Source organism: Microcaecilia unicolor, chromosome 1, assembly GCF_901765095.1.
Source record: "Microcaecilia unicolor chromosome 1, aMicUni1.1, whole genome shotgun sequence".
NCBI classification, from domain to species: Eukaryota; Metazoa; Chordata; class Amphibia; order Gymnophiona; family Siphonopidae; genus Microcaecilia; species Microcaecilia unicolor.
The window spans coordinates 719,825,550-719,850,332 of NC_044031.1; the positions used below are offsets into that span (position 1 = coordinate 719,825,550).

Sequence of the window (24,783 nt, forward strand, 5' to 3'; positions counted from 1 at the left end):
AATAATGCCGGGTAGGCGAGCATAAATTTAACCTTTTTCTTCACAAGCATGGTACAGAATGGGTGAAATTGACGGCGTTTTTCTTGCACTGCCTGTGAAAAGTCCTAGAAGATCAAAACTCTCCAACCTTCACTTTGTAAATTTTCTCCCTTCAAGCGGAAACCTTGTAGTATTTCAATCTTATGTCTGTAGTTTAGAATTTTAGCTATTATCACTCTCGGGCGGTTTTGATTTTCCATTTTCTTTCCCAAGAGATGCGACCTCTCCACCACTACCGGGCCTATTGAATCCAACAGCGCCAGTTCTCTTGCTAGCCAACTCTCTAGCCACACCATCAAGTTCTGGTCTGGCATTCGTTTTGAGAGTCCCACTATTCTTATATTATTGCATCTGGATTGGTTCTCAAGGTCTTCCAGTTCGGACGTCAGATCTGTTACTTGGGTATTGAGGCGCGCAATATCTGGGGCCTGTGTTTGTGTATCATCTTCGAGCGCCGATACTCTTGCTTCCAAGTATCCAGTGCGGATTCCTAGACCGTCCAACCCGGTCTGGAAGTTCTCCAGTTGCAGGGTAAGTGCGTCCCAGCGCGGTTCTAACACTTTGGACACAGCCGACGTCAATTGTGCCAGTTGAGAGTCGGAAAAAGTTAGTGTAGAAGTTATTGGGGTCTCCGCCATCTTGGAATCGCCACTCCCCGTCTTCACCTTCTCTCTTCTCGCTGATTTCTGAGCCATCACTGGGGTGGGTTCTATCTATAAATTTGTCCATTAAGATAACTCTGTTATGGTAGGCTCCCGGTGAGCAAATCACTGCAAAATTATGCTTGTGTGGAGTGTCTAGGGCCGGGGTTCCCGGAGCTACAACTCAAGGTTGCTTCTCTGCTCACTGCATCACATGATCTCCCCTTGCTTCAGTATTTTAAACAAACTGCAGCTTATGCAACAGTTTTGATGAAATTCCTAAAAACAAAGAGTTGCAATAATCCAAGTGAGAGTTAACAACTAGACTAAAACCCAGAAATATTCAGTATAAAAGCACAAACGAACTAATCATAACTGCCTAAGCTTTTAAAAAAATTGTCTTTAAAAGAATTAATTTGTGGCTCATAATACTAGATGATTACTTTAAAAGTAAACCCTAAAGACTAAATGGCCCAGCTATGCCCTACACTATAAGAATATATCCCAGCTGCCAACCATGGAGTTTCACCAGTTGTAAGACCTCTCTCCTTATCCACAACAGTTTAGTCATTGTCCAGCAATAGATCAATAATTCAAAACAGCAACTAACATTAACACATTTATTATGAGCGCACTGAGGTGGTTAAAAAGAGGAGCACATGGACAGCCAAACAGATCCAGCTACAAGTGCCTGCACTTCAGCTAGGACTTCATGTTTTTACTCTATTTAGTGCTGGCCAGACAGATCCAGCTAGCTCATCTACCACTGCTTCATCTTTTATAACTAAAGAAGATTCGAAACTGGGGGGGTAGCCATCTTTCTGGGATGACTAACGGCTGTAAATTAGAACCTAGCATAATGACTAACGGCTGTAAATTAGGACCTAGCATAATACTATCAGATTAGTCCACGGAGGGCAGGGGTTGGAAAGCCACTGACTGACAATAAATGCACCTATGCCCAAGCATCACCAGCTGTGCTAGATACTTTTGGATGGGGAGGAAGCACCATATTCAATAATTGACAAATGCTTGAATACATGTTTTGCCTCAAAGATCCAAGTGTGCTACGACCATTTATAAATATTTCATAGCAATCATTACTTCTCCCACTCTTAACCCCAATTCCTAATCCTGCTCCCAACCAAACCTTTCCTCCATGACTTCATTGTGTGTACAAAAGGCACCACTACAAATGACTATAAATGCCTAGCAACCTGCCTTCTTCCTATCTACCCTCCTTCCTTTATTCATCTGGTATGGCATTCCATAGCTTCAGACTCAAATAACAAAGATGTTTTCTTTAACAATTTATGGACTACTATTAAAACGAACAAGAGGAAATATTTTTTAACTAGTTAAGCTCTGGAACTTGCTGCCAGAGGATGTGGTATCAGTGGTTAGTGTATCTGGGTTTAAAAAAGGTTTTAGACAAGTTCCTGGAGGAAAGGTTCATAGTCTGGTATTGAGAAAGACATGGGGAAGCCACTGCTTGTCCCTGGGATCAATAGCATGGAACCTTGCTGCTATTTGGGATTCTGTCAGGTACTTGTGACCTGAATTGGCCACAGCTGGAAGCAGGATACTGGGCTAGATGGACCACTGGTCTGATCTAGTACGGCTATTCTTATGTTCTTATGATTTAATTCTTACTTAAACATATGCAGTTAATAATTTCCTAACAGAGGAATCAAACAAAATAAAACATGGAAAAGAAAATAAGAGGATACCTTTTTTATTGGACATAACTTAATACATTTCTTGATTAGCTTTCTAAGGTTGCCCTTCTTCGTCAGATCGGAAATAAGCAAATGTGGTAGCAGATAGTATATATAAGGGAAACATCAAAGCATTACTTTGACAGTCTGACAGAGTGGGAGGGTGGGGGTATGCATGGGGACATCAAAGCATTTCATTGATATTCTAACAGAATGGGTGTTGGTAGGTGAGAGGAGGGTAATAAACACCCATTCTGTTAGAAAAGCAATGAAATGCTTTGATGTCCCCATGCATACCCCCATCCTCCCACTCTGTCAGACTGTCAAAGTAATGCTTTGATGTTTCTCTTATATATACTATCTGCTACCACATTTGCTTATTTCCGATCTGACGAAGAAGGGCAACCTTCGAAAGCTAATCAAGAAATGTATTAAGTTATGTCCAATAAAAAAGGTATCATCTTATTTTCTTTTCCATGTTTTATTTTGTTTGATTTCTATTGATAACCTTTAAGAGTGGACTAACACGGCTACCACACCTCTCTACTAACAGAGGAAGGAAGGTGCTCATGTACGGACCTAAAGATCAGAGAGTGAACCCTGAATCTAATACTCTGCCCCATTGGCAACCAATGTAACACCCTAAGGACTGGGGAAATTTGTTCTCTTGCCTCTCTTCCTATTAATAAAATCTAGCAGCCATATTTTAGATTAACTACAGTCTGCCTAACTGTGCTTTGGGAACCCATGATAAAAGGTATTATAAAGTTTAATCTGTTGGTTATTGGGGCATGAAGGCTAGCTGCAAGAGCTTTAGGGGGGAATTCATCAAGGTGCAGAAAAAGATCACCTTTTACTGCACCTTTAGTCACTGCCGGAATCAGCAACCTACAGGACCTCAGTACTGAAAGGTTGCTGAATCTTGTTTTAAAAGAATGCTGCTGCTTGTGAGCCACCTCACAAGCAGTATTATTCCCACAGTCTGATGCTCCTGGGCGGCAGAACGGGGCTCCCCCAGCTGAAGCCCCTTAAAGGCCCAATCCCCACATGTGAAAGACCCCTAAAGGGGTTACCTGTAAACTCATTAGTGGTCCAGTGGATTCTTTGGGAGAAGCAATATCCTGTCACTCCTGCCCAGTCTGGTGCCTTTCCCAAAATGGTGTAAACACAGCTAGGGGACATGTTTCTGTACAGAAGTCACACTAGTAGAGCTTTTTTGGGAAAGCCGCAGGACTGAACATCATTCCTGCTCGAGGACCCTCTGGACCACCAGTGAGTTTACAGGTAACCCTTTTAGGGATCTTTCACATGTAGGGGGTTTGGATTCCGCTGGGAAGGCGTGAAATAACCCCAGAAAAAAAAACTGGAGTTATTTTACCATGATTTTATGGCCCTAACATGACTTTTATTCTCATTACATGGGAAATTATGTTGAGTCATGTTAGGGCCCTTTCATTTGCGTTAAGGGGCCTATAACACCACTTAAAGCCCTAATGCAGCTTGATAACTTCCCCCCTTAATCTCTAATAACCTACATACTTTATGCACCAAAATAAAGACTTCCAAAGGAAGCACAGACTGTACCTGAAACTTAGGCGTCCAAAGTCAACATCAAATCAACAAGAACTCCCAATACACTTGAATGTAACCTGGTTTCTTTTAAAACACGTCACAACTGCAGTGGTTGATTCGTAGAACTGATCCCTCCATTTGTCTTTTCTGAATTAAGTTTTGATGTACTGACCTCTAGTCACTACATAATAGCTGATAAACATTCAGTTCTGAGACAGAAGAGAGTTGGCTCGGGACCAACTGCCATACTCAGCTGAATACTAGCAGCATATGACTGACCAGCTCTAAATTTTTGAATGACCTGGTTGAGGGACCGAAATAGAATTAAGACGAGAGGATAATATAGATCTCTAAGGAAGTCCACACTGCAATATCCTTGGATAGGATTTGGATCTTCCCCAAAAGACAGTTTATGTCCAGTTAGTATAAAAAGAGGAAATTCAGCTAATCACAGTGCCTACTATATTCACTATAGAAAGCCAGTCCAAATAAAAGATGATCTACCGTGTCCAAGGCGGTGCTCAGATCAAAATCAGAATCAAGAAAAAGCCATGAATAGAATCTACTGATAGCAAGTAAAAGTCTTGGTTCCTCGGTCCCTTGAAATTTACTAAACCCTCATTGCATTGTGTGTAATGCACCCACTTCCACAAAACAATGTAGCAACATTTTGTTATTATTAACATTGGTACTATGAATTGAAACCTGTAATCACTTGCTATAGGATGTTATATGTTTGGAAGCAGCACCCCAAGAGTTACAACAGTGGGGGACTTGGCTGCTGATGCCATTGCATGAGTACACCTCCATACACAGTACTGCAGCAATGTCACTATAGGGAATTCCACCTGCAATAACATTAACAATCTCCACCAGTCATAGTTATTACATTAAAATTTTTAAACATATTTATATTACTCTCTGCTGTTTCTAAAACAGTCTCATATGCTAAGTGATTAGTTCTCACTTAACAATGAAAAAAAAATCTACTGCTGCCATCCTTCAAACTTATTTATCAATCCCACATCTTTCTAAGATGAAACACAATATATGGATCAACTATTCAGGCAGACTTGATATAAACAAATCATACATACACTCAAACAAAGAGTATGATAGCAATAAAACATAACAATCAGGGGATAAAGCCACATTTCAATTCATGTCAATCTCATGTTGGGCACAAAGACCATCACCATGATCAACGTAATACTGTATATGTAAATTATAATATGACGTGTTTTCATGTGCACAAATATTACCTGTGTATTATGTTCCTGTTCAATTTGCCTTCCACTCCTAGAAAATGCTGCACTATTCTCCATCCGGGATTTCTTTTGGGTAGCTTGAGACGCTACATTAGCCCAACTTGTGCCAACTGAAAAAAAGGCAAAATTAAAAAAAACAAAAAACACAAAAAACACTTCAGTTCTATATCCAATATCCAGGCAATAAAACTCATTAAAGAAAAAAAACAAAAGACCTTAAATCTCTACTACAGGATTTACAGTAGTCATCATTTGTTACATACAATCCAAGTGAACAACTGAAAGCTAGCACTCCTTTAAAAACACACACACACACATACATACATTCCTAGGGCAATTTTTAAAGAATTTTACCCAAGTAACTAAGCGGTTACCAGGATAAAATTGTTTGTTGTCTGTTTGCTCTGCCCTCTCTCCCTGACCCCACCCCATTTCAGCAGAAGGACTTTTGTAATAAAGGAGAAGGGTGGTTTTCAACTAACAGGGATTTCATTTTCAAATTTATGGGCGTGGTTTATAACTTTGCACCTCCTGAAGTTCATGGGTTCTATGCTAGCTGGCTCCAAATTTTCAAAGAAAAAACACTTCAGGGAGTTTCACTTTGAAAATTCACTTGCATGACCATGGGTACTGCAGTCTAGCCTTTGTGAGCTGACCTCGTGGCTTGTGCAAAGGAACCTGGCTTTGTCTTTTTGCTCAGTTCTTCCATCAACCAGGTCAGCTGGGAATGCTGCAGAGACAGGTCAGACGGGATATAAGATATGGGAAAAAGATCCCTAAGTATTGGTGAACGCAGGACAAATTTGCTAGGCCAGAAACACAAAAACCAATACTTTCTCTTTTGCTTTACAAAGATCTCTAATTAAGATAGAGGTAAGTATGACTCTCAGGTCATATATGATTCAACCAGAAAAAAAAAAATCACTCTTGCCATTATGGGCTCTATACAGTTATGAAGACTTCTGGCTCTGTTTTATTATTATTATTATTTGAATTTAAATATCAAAAAAAGAAATAGTTGTCTTTTTACAAGTCATTTTAACTGTGTATCTTAAATCTGAACGAGTAGAAAGGTGATTTTACAATTAGAGAAGTAAACATACAAAGCTACATCTCAAACATCTTAGTTTTACCTTGGCTTTTGCCAGAGGCTGCCACATAGATAAAACAGTTTCATATCACACAGCTCTGCACATTTGAAGGGGACTGTGTGCTCACAAAAGACCACGTACTAAAAGTTAACAAGGAACCTGTTTTCTTGGAGGGGTAACCCAGTGGTCAGAGCAGCAAGCTGAGAACCTGGGAAATCAAGGTTCAAATCCCACTTGCATGCCTCGTGGCCTAGAGTAAAGTCACTTAACCTTCACTTTCTCAAGCAGAAACGTAAAACAATCTCACTCAAGACAGGGAAACACCTCCTATACCCGAATATAACTTACTTTGGCCTATCAATGAAAACATGTGAGGTGAATACTGAAATGAACTCTTAGAGCCGTTCTCCATACTGGATATATTACACATTCTATCCAAATACTATAATAAAACATGGAAAATAAAATAAAATGATACCTTTTTTATTGAACATAACTTAATACATTTCTTGATTAGTTTTCGAAGGTTGCCCTTCTTTCCTCTTCAAAAGCTAATCAAGAAATGTATTAAGTTATGTCCAATAAAAAAGGTATCATCTTATTTTCTTTTCCATGTTTTATTTTGTTTGATTTCTATTGATAACCTTAAGAGTGGACTAACACGGCTACCACACTCCAATATCCAAATACTGAATCTATTTTAGATATATTCCTATTCATATGTTATGTGAAACAATTATTTCTCCAGAATATATGTATAAAATGCTGCAGCTTAGCAACAAACAAATTCTTCATTTTACTAAACCAAGAGCTATTTTGTGTAAATGGCAATTGTACAGTGGATAGTGTGGCCTATAAATTCACCTATGAACAGAATACCCTTAATAAAAAAAATTACAGACTTAACTAAGGTGCATCTTGTAATGAGTTACAGGGCTTGTCAATAATAAAAATATATACCTGTATTTATTGTAGTCATTGGTGATTCCATTAGCTGTAAGAAATCAAATATATACAAAAATTATTTTTAAATATATCACAATAATTACAATTTAATTCACAGCTGTAACATATTTTGAATACCTATGATATAAATTAGCAAGAATATAGTTGCTAAAAGTATAAAGCATATGCATATTTAAATCATGAAGGTGCACAAAATGACATTTCATTTTGTTTAGTGTATGTACTGTTTCTGTTAAAACACCTGGAGATCATTAGGCATGCTTAAGCAATGATGGACATACACTCAGGGCTCCGTAGTCTGTGCTTCTTGTACTCCCTGATGTTGCTGCTGTCGCAGTCTGATTGTTGCTGTGTTTGGGACTGCAATAACCACTGTCACTGTCAATGTCAGCCTCACTAGCCCCTTGCTCACTTGACGATTCTGCAGCAGGGTGGGAATTTCGTCTTCTCCTGCATTTGGATTTCCAAGGCATTGAACTGGCGCTCTCTGACAGAGACTTGCTTGCTATATCTGATGGAAAATCTGTTAAACAAGAAGTGATATTTGAAAGAGTCATAGAAAAAGAATCTTTTAGGTATTCTGATCTATACAGCTATAGATACAGGTATACATATAAACTTAGAGCAAGTTATGCTTACCTATTATCAGACCCCAAGTTTACTCTTAGAAACACAGAAAATGATAGCAGATAAAGACCATATGGCCTATCCAGCCTGCCAATGCATAGCACCTACTAACTTTTCCTCTCCGTGCTTGCCCCATCCTTTCTTGAATTCAGATAATGTCTTGGTCTTCACCAACTCCACCAAAAGGCTGTTCCAAGTATCCCTAAAGAAGTATTTCCTTAGGTTACTCTCAAGTCTGTCGCCTTTCACCTTCATCCTATGCCCTTCATGTCAGGGCATCTTTTCAACTGAAAGAGACTCATCTCCTGTGCATTTATGCAACAAAGGTATTCAAACATCTCTGTCATATCTCTCCTCTCCCGCCTTTCTTCCCAAAGTTTATATATTGAGATCTTTAAGTCTGTCTTCACATGCTTCATGACAAAGACCACTAACCATTTTAGTAGCTGCCCTCTGGACTGATTCCATCCTGGTTATAACTTTTTGAAAGTGTTATCTCCAGAACTGCAAACAGTAACTAGAAATGGGCAAAGAGCTAATTAAGAAAATACCATTCTTCCCGAAGGGCAGCAGGAATCAGTAACTAATGCAAAATGACACCCAACTTCACTCCTAAAAGCACGCTGCAACTTGAATTGCAACACGAATGCAAGAACACCACCTCTAGGAAATCTCAAGAGTATCAATCACATGTCAAAGAGCACAAAAAGTGATGATGAATAAAGACCTTCAGATTCAGCCTGTCTGCTAGTTTTTCTAGCCACTGAGTCAGTCAGTTATTACTGATTTTGGGAAACATTCCAAGGGAGAGAGTCAGTCTGATGCTGCACGTCTTACATTAGTTGCCCATTGTGCTCATATGAAGTTTTAGATCTTGGCGTTGGAATCCAGCATTTTAGGAGAGGGTAAACCAGTGTACCTCGCAAAGAGACCCGTGGTGGTGTGTTTCTAGAAGATGTTAAAGATCGAGCCAAAGAAACCTACTGGAAATGTCTACAGTCAAGGTTTGCACGGAATGATTACATTCTAGGATATTTTCTGTAGTCGCCCCATGTGGTGGAGTGAGATGTCAAAATCACTGTGACTGTCATTTGAAACTGGATAATTTAAGCTCTGAAAGAGTAAAAATAAATAAATAAAACAGTATTTCCCCCTATTTGAAGTGGGCTTTTGCGAGTACATGATATTCAAAAAATATATAAATATATTTTCTAAGGTATCTGCAGGTTGAACTGAACTGTAGCTTGTTATTGTGGTCCATGCGCCAAAATAGAAGCGTATTCTATAACAACACATGTAACTAAATTGGCTTAACAAGCTAATCAGTGAGGATAACAGCTCTTAACAAGCAATAATGGGCATTAATTAGAATTTACATGCACAAGTGTATTCTGTAATGCAGTGCACCTAACCTCTAAAGTGCGCAGGCAAAAAGGGGCATGGTTATGTGAGGGGAAATGGGCATTTCGTGGATGTTCCAAAATTTACACACGTAGTTATAGAATATGGCCTAGTGTGCCTCAATCCACATTTTGGGATTTACGCCACATTTTCGTTGGTGTAAATGGAAGCACATATTTTTAGGTGCTGGAATAGCAACTAAGCGTATTCTATATACCGTGCCTAAATCTAGGCTCTGCTTATAGAATATGCTTAGTCGGCACTGATTTCTTTGCCAATTTTTATTTATTTATTTTATTTATATTTTATAAATAAAATATATTTTACCATATATTTTATTTATTTATTTATGTTATATTTGTACCCCGCGCTTTCCCACTCATGGCAGGTTCAATGCGGGTGGCAATGGAGGGTTAAGTGACTTGCCCAGAGTCACAAGGAGCTGCCTGTGCCGGGAATCGAACTCAGTTCCACACTCGTCCTTTCCTACACCCCTTCCCATGCACTCCGCTCCATGGATAAATCCTTCTTATCTGTTCCCTTCTCCACTACTGCCAACTCCAGACTTCGCACCTTCTGTCTCGCTGCACCCTACGCCTGGAATAAACTTCCTGAGCCCCTACGTCTTGCCCCATCCTTGGCCACCTTTAAATCTAGACTGAAAGCCCACCTCTTTAACATTGCTTTTGACTCGTAACCACTTGTAACCACTCGCCTCCACCTACCCTCCTCTCTTCCTTCCCGTTCACATTAATTGATTTGATTTCCTTACTTTATTTATTTATTTATTTTTTCTCTATTAGATTGTAAGCTCTTTGAGCAGGGACTGTCTTTCTTCTATGTTTGTGCAGCGCTGCGTACGCCTTGTAGCGCTATAGAAATGCTAAATAGTAGTAGTAGTTCCCCAGGACCAAAGTCCACCACCCTAACCACTAGGCCACTCCTCCATATATATCCTTATTTTATGCCTTCTTCACTGTTTTTAAGATTTATCATTGACCACCTCCATTACATAAGTACATAAGTATTGCCATACTAGGACAGCCCAAAGGTCCATCAAGCCCAGCATCCTGTTTCCAACAGTGGCCAATCCAGGTCACGAATACCTGGCAAGATCCCCAAAAAAGTACAAAACATTTTATGTTGCTTATCCCAGAAATAATGGATTTTCCGCAAGTCCAATTTAATAATGGCCTATGGACTTTTCCTTTAGGAAGCCGTGCAAACCTTTTTTAAAACTCTGCTAAGCTAACCACCTTATCACATTTTCTGGCAACAAATTCCAGAGTTGAATTACATGTTGAGTGAAGAAAACGTTTCTCCGATTCGTTTTAAACTTACTACTTTGTAGCTTCATCGCATGCCCCCTAGTCCTAGTATTTTTGGAAAGTGTAAACAGACGCTTCACGTCTACCCATCCCACTCCACTCATTATTTTATAGACCTCTATCATATCTCACCTCAGCCGTCATTTCTCCAAGCTGAAGAGCCCTAGCCACTTTAGCCTTTCCTCATAGGGAAGTTGTCCCATCCCCTTTATCATTTTTGTCGCCCTTCTCTGCACCTTTTCAAATTCCACTATATCTTTTTTGAGATGCGGCGACCAGAATTGAACACAGTATTTGAGGTGAAGTAGCACCATGGAGTGATACAAAGGCATTATAACGTCCTCATTTTTGTTTTCCATTCCTTTTCTAATAATACCCAACATTCTATTTGCTTTTTTAGCCGCCGCAGTACACTGAGCAGAAGGTTTCAACTTATCATCGACAACACCACCTAGATCCCTTTCTTGGTCCGTGACTCCTAACGTGGAACCTTGCATGACGTAGCTATAATTCGGGTTCCTCTTTCCCACATGCATCACTTTGCACTTGCTCACATTAAACATCATCTGCCATTTAGATGCCCAGCCTCCCAGTCTCGTAAGGTCCTCTTGTAATTTTTCACAATCCTCTCGCGATTTAACGACTTTGAATAAGTTTGTGTCGTCGGCAAATTTAATTACCTCACTAGTTACTACCATCTCTAGGTCATTTATAAATATGTTAAAAAGCAGCGGTCCCAGCGCAGATCCCTGGGGAACCCCACTAACTACCATTCTCCATTAAGAATACTGACCATTTAACCCTACTCTGTTATCTTTTAACCAGTTTTTAATCCACAATAGAACACTACCTCCTATCCCATGACTCTCCAATTTCCTCTGAGTCTTTCGTGAGGTACTTTGTCAAATGCCTTCTGAAAATCCAGATACACAATATCAACCGGCTCACCTTTATCCATATATTTGTTCACCCCTTCAAAGAAATGTAATAGATTTCCCTTCACTAAATCCATGTTGGCTTTGTCTCATTAATCCATGCTTTTGAATATGTTGTGTAATTTTGTTCGTTATAATAGTCTCTACCATTTTGCCCGGCACCAATGTAAGACTCACCGGTCTATAATTTCCCGGATCTCCCATAGAACCTTTTTTTAAAAATTGGCGTTACATTGGCCACCCTCCAATCTTCCGGTTGTGCCATGCATTCATTAGTCTATTTGTGATAACACACTATTCCTTACGCTTGTTTCTTGTCCATTATTCCTATATGTGAAGTTTTTGACAGTGCCAATCTTATCCTCCCCCACCTTCCTCTTCTCTCAAGGGATACACAGCTTTATTTATTTATAAAGTTTACAAATACAAATCAAGATAATACTTGACAATAAGAAAAATGTTTCCCATTATAAGAATTTACATAAAATTAAAAAATGTTAAAGGAAAATAAACTAATAAGGTATAATAGTTCACAACAGTCAAGAAAAGAAAAATAAAGGTAAGAGAGAGGGAGGAGAAACAGAAACTACTAGTTAGGAGGAAACAAACTAGTACATAAGGAAAACAGGAAATTTCTTATAACAAAAATGCCAACTATAATTACATACAAGAACTTCTAAGCCAAGTTAGAGGAAGCCAAACTAGGAACCGTGGAGGGGCATAATCGAACGGGGTGCCCAAGTTTTCATGAGGGCGTCCTCGCAGGACGGACCCATAAAAGGGTGGGGCAACCCATATTATCAAAACAAGATGGGCGTCCATCTTTCGTTTCGATAATACGATCGGGGATGCCCAAATCATGAAATTTTGGTCGACCTTAGAGATGGTCGTCCTTAGGTTGTTTTTGAGATGGTCGTCCCCGGTTTTCGGCGATAATGGAAACCAAGGACGCCCATCTCAAAAATGACCAAATCGAAGCCATTTGGACGTGGGAGGAGCCAGCATTCATACTGCACTGGTCCCCTTGACATGCCAGGACACCAACCGGGCACCCAAGGGGGCACTGCAGTGGACTTCAGAAAAAGGTCCCAGGTGCATAGCTCCCTTAACTTGGGTGCTGAGACCCCCAAATCCCCCCCAAACCCACTCCCCACAACTGTACACCACTACCATAGCCCTTAGGGATGAAGGGGGGCACCTACATGTGGGTACAGTGGGTTCCTGGTGGGTTTTGGAGGGCTCACATTTACCACCACAAGTGTAACAGGTTGGGGGGGGTGGCCCTGGGTCCGCCTGCCTGAAGTACACTGCACCCACTACAACTGCTCCAGGTACCTGCATACTGCTGCGATGAACCCGAGTATGGCATTTGAGGCTGGCAAAAAAATAATTTTAAAGATTTTTTTTTGAGGGTGGGAGGGGGTTAGTGACCACTGGAGGAGTAAGGGGAAGTGATCCCCGATTCCCTCTGGTGGTCATCTGGTCAGTTCGGGCACCTTTTTGATGCTTGGTCGTGAAAAAAAATGGACCAAGTAAAGTCACCCAAGTGTTTGTCAGGGACGCCCTTCTTTTTTCCATTATCAGCCGAGGACGCCCATCTCCTAAGCACGCCCCAGTCCTGCCTTCACTATAATGCCAAGCCCCCGTGAACTTTGGTCGTCCCCGCGACAGAAAGCAGTTGAGGGCACCCAAAATCGGCTTTCAATTATGCCGATTTGGGCGACCTTGCGAGAAGGACGGCCATCTCCCGATTTGTGCCGGAAGATGGGCGCCCTTCTCTTTCGAAAAGTCACCTGATAGGCTTCCTTTCATCTAGAAAATTGTTAAATTGTTCTGGGTCAAGAAAAACCTTAGAATCTAATTTAACAAAACATTTGCATGGAAAATGAAGGAAAAAGATGTCCCTCACAAAGTCAACAATTCAGATTTAAGAGCTAAAAAAGCCTCTCTTTTGAGCGGCTCTCAAGAGGTCAAGAAATATTTGCAATTTATGTCCCAGAAATTCCACATGTTTATATTAGAAATTATCTTTATAGCCAGTTGCAATCTGGTTCTAAGGCAAATGAAGTAATCAAAAGTGGTTCTAGACTCCACTGGATAGGACCCTTCTAAGAAACCAGAAAGGTGAAAACTGTCCAATGGACCCTTTCTTGCTTCCAGCTGGGTAATTCTCTCACCAATCCACATAATAGGTGATTTAGATTCCTTAGGCACCTGCAGCACCCTTAATTATATACTTCTTAAGCAGATCAGATGGTGAAAAAACAGGAGATTTGGGAAAAGTAATGAACCGCAAGTTCAAACGTTGCTCATAATTTTCCAGTCTCTAGCTTCTGGTAAGTAATAGAACAGACTTTCACTAAAGTTCCTTGCATTTCTTTCAGGACTGATATATCTCTCTCTCAAGTGCTAAGGTTTTCTCATCCTTCTGAACCAAATACTCTACATGTCAAGGTACCTACATCTGGAGACAGTCTCTCCCATGCTGAAAATTTTCCAACTTCACACTTCAAGAGTGACCTTCTCTGTTTTTTTTCAAGTGCTGTTGGAACCTCTGGAGAGAAGCAGAGGGCCAAGGCCAGGGTTAACACCTGTTGGTTGTTCCACCTCAACACCTGACTCTAGAATGACACTGGTACCAGATTTGCCCTCTGCTACTGCTAGGAACACTACTGCTACATCTTTGGGCCAATCAGCGGCAGCACCTCCAGCAGTCAACGATTTCTCCTGCAGCAATGTAGCACTTCCACTTCCAGGTTGGGGAGGAGTCTCACAGCATTCAGGACTCATGGTTACATCTAAGATGGCATGCTCCATGTTTCCTTTAAGGGGCACCCCTGCCCAATTTGACAAAGTTGGCTGCAGGTGCAACAAAGCCCAAAATCTTCTGCCGTACAAGGGCTGAGGGACCCCGGAATCAGACGACTACTCCTCTACTCCAAGGGATGGACATACAAGTCCTGAAGTCACAACTCGCAGAGCTTAAGGTGCAAACTCCACATTTTTTTATTAAGCAGCAAATTTCTGGTATGTAATATAATTTTTTTGTATTTTTTCTTTATACGTTTATTTTTAGTATTTTTATGTAAATCACTTTGGTGCCTATGGGAAAAAGGTGATAAAGCAAATTCTTTAACTAAACTAATTTTAAAATATTAATTGTAATAAAAATTATACAGCACATGTTACCTGTTTGCTGAGCTGCATCCACCAAAAGGACAATTTTTGATCTGCTGTCAGGCCCTGATGCATTGGTCTCTTTCTGAACAGCCACGCTTTTCATTGTAGGTCGCTTCATTTTTACCTGTGGCTGTAACTGTTGTGGCTGTTTTTAAACAATTGTACTAGTTAAGTCATGAGAAAGGTAACAAAGACAAAAAAATACTTAAAAATACAGTTATTGTTTATGGTTTTGTATCTTTTTTCCAAGGCTAAAACAAAAGTAATATAAATAGCAGCCTGCCCCTCCACCCCATCCTTACACTAGCAAGCCACTCCTATCTTTACCCTCTCAGTGCATACCAAGCCAGTTAGTCTCATCTTTCCCACATCAGTCCCTACCCCCTGCTCCAGCAAGCCAGCCTCACCCTTCTCCCCTATTGATCCTCATCCTGCTCTTCACAAAGCAATAACTTTTTCCTCTCTGCCACCAAATCCAGAGCAAGAACTTCCTCCTCCCTGCGTTGATTGGCTCTGAATAAGCGAGCCTCATGGTGCAGGAGTTCTCTCAAGTTGGTCTCCAGTTCTCAAATCTTACAAGACCAGTGTGAGAATTCCTGCATCAGACAGCTCAGACTCACAGACCCATGCAATGAAGAAAGAGCGAGCACTGGAGTTAATAATGTTGGCTACTCCAATGCCATAGAAAATGCTATCACACAGGATGCTTCCTTCTCCAAGGTGTCAGATGACATCAACAGCTAAGAAGCACAGGCACAGAATCACATTTCTCCTTTGGACCATTTTTCCCTGACACTAAATCTGAGAAGTGCTAAGGTTTGGACTATGAACCAGCAGAGTTCTCTGAAGAAGGTTCTACTGATTTCCCCTTGGACTTTTCACACAGGAAAGGAGAAAAAGTCTCTCCAGGAAGACCTCTCCTTTACTGATTTTATATGGGAAATGACTAACACCATTCCATTTCAATAACGAGAAAGGAACTCAGTGCAAAATTATTGGACATGCTCCAATTTCTTTCTCTACCCCTCCCCCTGGGAAGGTGCAACACAGAACTGTCACACGTGCACAGTCATGGTCAAAGCTCTTACAACAGTAAAGCTAAGGGAGAGCTTTCCTGCTTGTAGACTCTATTGGGTGAAATCACCCATTTGTGTGGGCTTCTATCCTGCTGTACATGGAGAACATCTTTTACAGGTTAGTAATATGCACTAATATGTAGAAAAATTAAATGTAGATTGTCACATAACATACATTGCAAACAAAATCTGCACTGTTTTAATCAGCAAAACAAACTGCAGTAAAACTTTAATTTTTCCTTTGGATATAATCAAATCTCTTATTACAGATTGTAGAGTATTTGCAACATACAATTACAACAAGTTGATTTTGAAAATTTACAAACAGTAACTGTTTTAACTGTCATAGACATAAAAGTACTGTACAAAACAAGCAAATTGTGTGACATGCTGCAAGGACACAGTGAACAAAAGAAACAAAAAAGTATAAACAAAAGGATCTTCAAAAACAGACAAAGGGAACAAGGGATCTATTCTTCTAATGCAGTGTGAAACAAACATTTACCTAAGCTGCAACAGAAGCACACTGTGCTATGAAACAAGCATGCTGTATGTTCTGCAAAGACAAAAGGGCAGGCTGTCATTAAAAACTTGCCAGTCATGATATGCTCTGATCTGAATCAGGATTTGCTTACTTTATGTACTAGCGCTCCCCTGTTGCTGCTTCTGCTTCTCTGACTGGACAATGGGAAGACCTGTCCAGGCTGGCTGGGACGATCATCGCACTCTGTAATTGTGTTCACTGCATTTGCTGTTTGAAAAGGCGTGGAGTAAGAGGCAGGGAAAGGATGATAGAAACCCATTACCTGAGCACATGGCGCAGGCATTAACTGGTAATAAGTGTACTCAGTGGAAACAGGTGGCTGAGCAGATACAATAGGGTAAGCAATATAAGGTCCAGATGGGTTTGGGTTAGGCTGCTGCCATCTAATGTCATTATTATACAATGGGAATTGTCTGCAAACAGAGAGAAAGAGAGAGAGAGAGAGAGAGAGAGAGAGGGAATGAATTGCTAATATAATTCACCACTATTATTGCATGAACTAAGTCACTAATCTGTTAAAAATCAAACAAACCTAGAAGAATACCATTTTATCACTAAAATGAAATGCCTTGATCCAGACTTAATGCACTTTAAAATAAAAGTGAAAAATCCATACCAATTTCTTGATCATCACAGAAAAAAAACAACATGATGGCAAATATACTGTACCAGCAGTCTAGTCCAGAACTTCCCAAACTGGGGGTCCAAACCCCAAATGGTGTCACATCTTAGGTGGGCTCTCCATGGGTGTATCATTCTGTACCTCAGGGTGGGGGTCACACATTTTCATTTGGCTGCAAACATGGGGACGGTCTGGGAAGCACTGTTGTAGACCCCTGTTAACCTCCGACTCTTTTTTCACTTTATTACACCTGATAACACAGTACTGATCCTAGGCCTTCTTACTGCAGTTTACCCCCCCACCCCACCCCCAACCATAACAAGGCTGGTCCATGTGTACACCGTCCTTTTCATTAATTTTTTAATGGGCTATGTTTTATTGTTACTCATGGAAGATGTAAAAAGACTGAGCATTGCATTGATATATTAAATGTGATCCTTTGTTCTATAGCTTCCTTTCCATATAAAACAATAATTTTAAGGGATGCCATTAGCTTTGCAAAAACAACAAGTATAAACTGTGAAATTAAGGTCATTTTAGAAGAGTTAGGTGGCATTTACAAATGTAACAGCTACTTTACATAGTAAATGTGCACACATGTATACATAGAGATGTTAGGAAAGCTGCTACTTACAAGTGTATATACAGGACATGCAGATTTCAAGGGGGATGCAGTGTCAGTGATTTTGTAAAATAGGAAGTACACATATATTTTACAAGGGGATACAGATGTACTAAAAAAAAAATTTCCTCATCGGATTTATGCTTCCTCTGAATCACACATAAGAACGTAAGTGTTGCCTTACTGGAACAGACCAAAAGTCCATCAAGCCTAGTATCCTGTTTCCAACAGTAGACAATCTACGTCACATGTATCTGGCAAGATTCCAGAACAGTAAAACAGTGTTTATGCTGCTTAACCTACAATAAGCAGTGGATTTCCCAAGTCCATCTTAATAATGGCTTATGGACTTTTCTGTTAGGAAAATATCCAAACCTTTTTTAAACCCTGCTAATCTAACTGACTTTACCACATTCTCTTGCAACAAATTCCAGACTTTAATTACACGCTGAGTGTAGAAATATTTTCTCCAGTTTGTTTCAAATTCACTAATTAGTAGTTTCATTGCATGCCTCTAGTATTTTTGGAAAGAGTAAAACAAGCAATTCACATCTACTCTTTCTACTTCACTCAGTATTTTATAGATCTCTATTATATCTCCTTCTCCAAGCTGAAAAACCCTTGCTGCTTTAGTTTTTCCTCATAGGGAAGTTGTCTCATCCTCTTTATCATTTTTGTCGCCCTTCTCTGTACCTTTTCTAATTAAGTGTGAGCTAACTGCTAACTTGTACCTGAGGTTCTGAGGAATGAATGAAGGGGCATTGTGTTTATCCCTCTGACCATAAAAACTACCTAAAAAGACAAAAATTTGAGGTTTAGAACTCAGATCTTTAATTGGCTCCTCTTATGCATGCAGCTTTGCAAGATACAGAACTTACCTATGCATTTGCACTTAAGTATGATTTAGTACCACTGCTTACTATTACCACTGTAACGCCCCACTCGCTCCTGCCTCCAGAGCACATGGTAGACTGGCTCTACCTAGTGCATCCCAGGATGCATCATAAGGGGCAGAGCACCACCATTTTTTTAATGACTGCACTGGAGGCAGGAGTGAGTGGGCATCACTCTTGTCTCTTCAGGTACGGGGTCTTGTAAAGAGTCAGGGAGGGGGTGGACAGGTGCCAGTAAACACCAGGGAGTGATGTGTTGGGGTGGGGACCTACTAGACCACCAGGGCAATATTTTTAAGTTGGGAGGGAGGAGCCCTGTGCGAGTGGGGAAATGTGTGGGTTTTTTTTTTTTTTTTTAAATAATCGGGGAGGGGAGATGGGAAGGAACCGTGTTGAGTCAAGTTGGACGGAAGGGTAATGGAGGGTCGTTTATTTTTTGAATTTTGGTGGGGCAGAGGAGAGAGAAATGGGACTGATGCAGACTGTGGCAGCTGTACACCAGCCTCAGACCCCGGCGGAAGGTTTCTGGCATAGAGTCCCCATGATAGACACCCCACAACATGCAGGGCTGTGTGCTATCTGATCAGCTATTTAGCATGCATTTTAATATGCTGTGCACTGATATCTACTGCAGGAGTAAACATCAGCGCAGAAACCTTTTTAACAGGCAGCGGCCATCAGCAAGAAGGTAAACTGCTCGTTAACGGCATGCTGTAGCCCGTGGTAGCTTTCTGCACTGGCCCCAAAGGTTGAATTGTGCATCCTGTTGTCCTCAACCGGGAAGGATGCTGCTGCAAACCCCACCTCCCACTGAGCCCATACAAGCCAATACAATGCTATAACTCTGCCTGTGCAGGTTCAACAGGAGGTGGGGACTGCAGCTGCTGACTTTAGCTCAGCTTGTGTGGTCTGATGATACCACTCTCCCGCATTTTTTGTACGTATTTATAACAAAACTGTGGCCCCCAAATGAGGACTTTCTGACTACTTTATTGCGAGGTAGATCCTATGGTTCTGCCAACAGGTTACCTAACATGCACACAATGAAAATTAATATTAGATTGTGAGCTCTCCAGGGACAGGGAAATACCCAGTGTACCTGAATGTAACTCACCTTGAGCTACTACTGAAAAAGGTGTGAGCAAATCTAAATAAATAAAATTAATGCAACTAACTTTTCTCAAGCTGAAAACTGACAGCCCATCACATCACTGGGAATGCAAAGCAGCACACACACCAAAGGGAAATGTAAATTACCTGTTGGACTGGTTTTCCTGTACAAAGGGGTAGCAGGTAATCAGATAGCTGGGAATAGGAGGGGGCTCCACTCCACCACTGTCATTAGAGAGAGCCATAGGGATCATGAATGTTTCATGTCCCTTCTTTTGAGGAATAAAAGGTTCTACTTCAGCTGACAGTTGAACATTCTGCAAAAAAAACAGAAAATATGAGAACTTTAAAATAAAAATATCTTTCTAAGAGACAATGCATTCCTCAACAACTAGATTCACAGTAGTTTAAATATTTTCAATAGTGGTGCTGTTTATCCACTAATGTATTACCGGCACATCTGTGAAAGAGTCAAATGGGTGATTACAGACAAAAATGTATTTGGTTTATTACTTGCCTTCCAAACCCCATTTCAAGGTGTATATAAGCAGTGTGGAGTATGAATCAGGCAAAGAATAGAAGAAATATCTTTTTATGGTTTAACGTTTTTATTGAAGACAGATCAAAGTCAATAACATCCCATTAGGTTACACAAAAATTGAACTTAAACTTGTTCGGCAACATGCCATTAGGTTACACCCATCTTCAAAAAATTTTTTTAACCGTCCCTCCCCTTTCCCCCCAATTCAAGGAACTTCAAACTATAACTTCTTCAGAAGAGGCACTCCAAAATACCCCTCTCCCATACATACAGAGTAACCATAACGTGTAATCCACCTTCCAGTATGAATACAAACTTCCCCCTCTGGCCCCAACGGGCTCCTCAGAGAGTGTTACCTAATAGTGGCCCTCTGCCTTGACTCGCTGGGTACTTCTCAACCAAGATCCGGATAGTGGTAACCGTCTTAACAGTAAGAGCCTAATTACCCTTCCCCCTCCCCCAACCACAACTCCCCACCCCCTCTACCCCCCCCCCCCCCCCCCGCCTCTCCCCCCTTACTAACCCTTTCCCCCGCAGGAACCTTGAGAACCCAAAAATCAACCGTGTATGAAGCTCACCCTTCATTGAGAAGTAAACTGCGACCTCTAGGATTTAAGATTTGCAGATAAGGGCCCCAGGTCGCCAGAAATGTGGTTCTCTTCCTCTGTGAAAGCCTAGAATCTCGTGCCTCCCAAGACACCAACAAGTGCAGCTGATTCCTCCAGTGCCAATATGCCGGAGGATCTTTAACAGTCCAGTACAGTAAGATACATTTTCTAGCTAAGAGACACATCTTGCGAAGTATCAATGACTCAAATCGATTGCTACCTCTAAAGGACCCCGGAATGTCTTTTTATTATGTAGCTAAGAAGGAAATAACATTCTCAGTAGAGTTACATTCTGACACTCAGTTCATGTATTCTTCAGTAATCCACCTGGTCAAAAGTTACTTTCGGCTTGTTTGAAATAACAAATATGGGACGGCCCATGTATTGATTGACTGAGGAAACTATAAAACACACAGCATGGAGATAAAGATCAAAATTTTGTTGCAGATTCAACCACTAATAATAAATAGAGCCATGGATCAGAAACAGATTCCCTTACAGACGCTCCTCCTCATCCTGGGGCTAAGGTGACAAAATGATCAAACACATGCACAAGCCTAAAAATAGAGCCTCTACATCCAGTTTCTCAAGGTTTGTAATTGTTAGTTTCCAGGAAAGCTTAAACTCATTAGAGACTAGGATATGCTTTATCAGACTACGATAAATACTCTGCTGCTATTTTTGTTCACTTTTGCAGGTGTTTACCCATTGGACCTTTGCCAGTCATTTTTTTATCCTGAGATGTATGATGAAGTAACAAGGGAGGGCCTCGTAAGATAACATCTACATATAATGATTCTGCGGTTATGTAAGATATATCAACAAACTCCAATAAATTACTGAAAAAGAGGATGGGCTTGGTGGTTCAGAGATTGTACTACATACTATCATACAGAGGACATAGGTTTGATTCCAGTATCAGCTCACTGGGCCAGCCAGGGATGCTAGAGAGAAAGCATTCACTGCCCTTAAGGGAGCAAATGGTTATACAGTAAACATGCAGTAACCACACTTAAAGCTGCAAAATTTTGGAAGGAGTCCAGGTAAAAGGCTACTGGTCAAATACTATTTCTGGGCCAGGTAAGCTGACAAGGGATATAAAACAGAGGCAAAAAAAAAAAAATTCTTAGTAGCTGTCAAAGACTCATGTTGCCAAATCCACCTTCAACTGAGGTGGAAACTCTAAGGAGCAGGAAAATACTGCTGAAAAAGAACCCATGCAACACTATAAAGAATTTCCTTTTTTTCCAACTCTTTGGACCATGAAATTCAGGTTCAATGAGTTACAGTACCAACACCCTTATTTGAAGGGTCTATTAATAGAGAGTTTTATTAAACACTTAAAAATTAGATTAGTAAGCAGAGTTTGCCTGGTTGCTCTAACCTAGAGATAGCTGGCCCTCTCTAGCCTCAATATTTCCAATGGTCTAGTTATTTCCTAAAACTAGCTGACATCTAGAGAAATTCACCAGCCCATGGTTCTCCTTCCTACGCTGCCCTTCCCTAGTACATTTCCCCCCCACCTTCATACCAAAATCCTTAAGTCTCATCCAACTGACCACTTGTTCTCACAACCCACTTGCAGATGTACACCCTACTGATAGGTTTTTGTTTTTTAAAATTTAACTCTTGCCTTTCAAGCAGTGGCGTTCCTAGGCTGGCTGACACCTGGGGCGGATCGCCGATGCAGCCCCCCCCCCCCCCCCGGCAAAATTACACCCCCCGGGTGCAGCGTGACCCCCCCCCCCCCCGGGTGCATTTTTACCTGCTGGAGGGGGTGCAGCGCGCCTCTCGGCTCCGAGTCAGCTCGTTCCCTGCTGCTCCCTCTGCCCTGGAACAGGAAGTAACCTGTTCCGTGCACAGGGAGCAGCAGGGAGGGAACGAGTGGACTCGGAGCCAACAGGCGCGCAGCACCCCCCCCCCCCCAAGCGGCTTGCACCCAGGGCAGACCGCCCCCCACTGCCCCCCCTTGGTACGCCACTGCTTTCAAGTGGTAGATCAAAGCAGTGACATAGCTGAAAGGAGGCTTTGGAGGACTGAACCCCCTTCACTTTGTGTTCAGGCCCCTTAAAGTTCCAGCACCAGGCATCTGCTGCTATGGCTGGAGGGGATCCCCAAGCCTCACCAGGCAAAGCTGTCTTCTACCAGTATCATTTTTTATTGGCCACCACCATGCTGCTCCCCCAGCCAACATGCATGAGCATGTGCAGGGGGAACTAGTGCAGCAGTAGCTGGTAGAGGACCTCTTCATCTGGTGGTGCTTGAGGATCCCTGCCAGCAGACAAAGGTATTTGGGGGCTTGGGGGGGGGGGAGCCCAGAGAGTAGGGCAAGGGTGAGTTACCTAGTGTAAATGTGCTTCCTTGTCCCCAGAGAACTTTCAATCTAAGGGACTGATTTAATAAGCTGTACATTTTAATGCACACACTAAAAAAATTCTTTACTCCTGATGTAGTAAACTAATGACATGCAAATTATTAGGGTGTTAAAAAAATGTGTGTGCCGTATCTGGCATGTCTCTCTTCCTGTCATTGAGTAAGGATTGATTCACAAACTGACAGGAAGGTAAGCAGTAAAAATGGGCTAGACTCCCTGACTCCCACTCCTACATCCATGCCACAAAAGCTGCCTGGTGGCCCAGTGGGCCCCAGAGAATCACCCTGATACTTAGGACTACCTGGTACAGGGCACCCAGCACAGGGAGGTCCTCAGAGAGCCACCATAATACTGAATTCTCCTGGACACCTCCTTAGAGAGGCATCCATTAGCACCCTTCTCTTCCTTCCACCACCTTGAAACATGGCATCGAGGTTAGTTTGCCAAAACAAGCTATTGCCTCTCTTGTCGGGAAGCACTGACTTATTTGAAACTGGTCCAAATCTTTGCAAGCTTCCCCAGACCATGCAAGTACCAGTGGTCTAGGAAGACCCAACAGTATGGCGGGCATCTCTGTACTGAGAACCTGAGCAAGGGGTGTCCTGAACCAGACAAGCTCAGGGGTGGGGTGGGGTGGCTACCAGGCCCACTTAGGCCACAAGTGCTCGCACTTCACCTCAGCTGCCCCTGTTTCTTCCACTTAAGATCTTTACTTCAGCTCCGCGCTGAAGTAACAATTCTGCACTAAAGTGGAAGTAAAAAACCAAGACAAAATTTAATGTGTGAGGTTTTGTTTTTATTATTTTTTTTTTTAACATCGGTTCTATAGGCTTCTAATTTTCATGCCAGCCATGCCATTCTTTAGCTCCATGGTTTTACTGTAGATCCTTCCATGCTAAAACCCTTATTGGAACAGAAGTAAGGTCAGCGCAGCTTATTACACTGTGCTCTTTTTAAATAAACATTAACAAAAATATAAAGAAGGAAAGTTTAGGGACTTAAAACTTCAAGAAAATAATTCCCAGATTCTTTTCTCAGAACTTAGTCATTAGACCCCAATAAAGTGTGAGAGTACTGTTAGTGCAAAATATACCTAAAAACTACAAATCCAAATAAATATTTTATAACAATTTTTTCAAAAATGTCAAATTAAGCTATACCTCCCAAATTATCATAGTCCACCTCACAGAATGACTGACAGTCTATGTTTTGCCCCTTATTTATTTTTTTATTCATGACATTTATACCCTACATTAGCCCAAAATAGGCTCAAGTTCAAGTATGCCTGCACCAGGGCAATATATAATAAGAAATTCACAATACTTTCATAGTTTCTTTGCTATTTGGAAGTATTGTCAACATGAATGCAAATGTTCTGCACTAATAGCTCTTTTGTACTTAATGAACTCAAAATACAAGGCCAACAATTATAATTCATACATTCTTTTCCAAGAATTCATAGTATCTTTGAAACTATACGAGAATCTCAAAGGGTCTCTTATCAAGCCTAAGTGAATGGGCTTTATCGCATTACCGTACTGGAAGCCACTAGCGTAGATTGATAAAAGAGGCCCTAAGTTTGTCCTCCCTTTTATGTAGTTACTTTTTTTTTTTAAGGTGCTTTTTG

General features: G+C 41.2%; 1 protein-coding gene across 1 annotated transcript in view; it reads right to left on the reverse strand.

Annotated features, from left to right (window-relative positions):
• Nucleotides 1–24,783, reverse strand: part of SECISBP2L (SECIS binding protein 2 like) — a 137,065-nt gene that overhangs the window by 93,999 nt on the left and 18,283 nt on the right. The window contains exons 2-7 of the mRNA XM_030189561.1: nt 19,781–19,950; nt 16,478–16,799; nt 14,776–14,911; nt 7,577–7,818; nt 7,290–7,323; nt 5,233–5,348 (exon numbers count right to left, since the gene is read on the reverse strand). Of these exons, the coding sequence (XP_030045421.1) occupies nt 5,233–5,348; nt 7,290–7,323; nt 7,577–7,818; nt 14,776–14,911; nt 16,478–16,799; nt 19,781–19,950 (1,020 nt within the window). The remainder of the gene's footprint in view (nt 1–5,232; nt 5,349–7,289; nt 7,324–7,576; nt 7,819–14,775; nt 14,912–16,477; nt 16,800–19,780; nt 19,951–24,783) is intronic.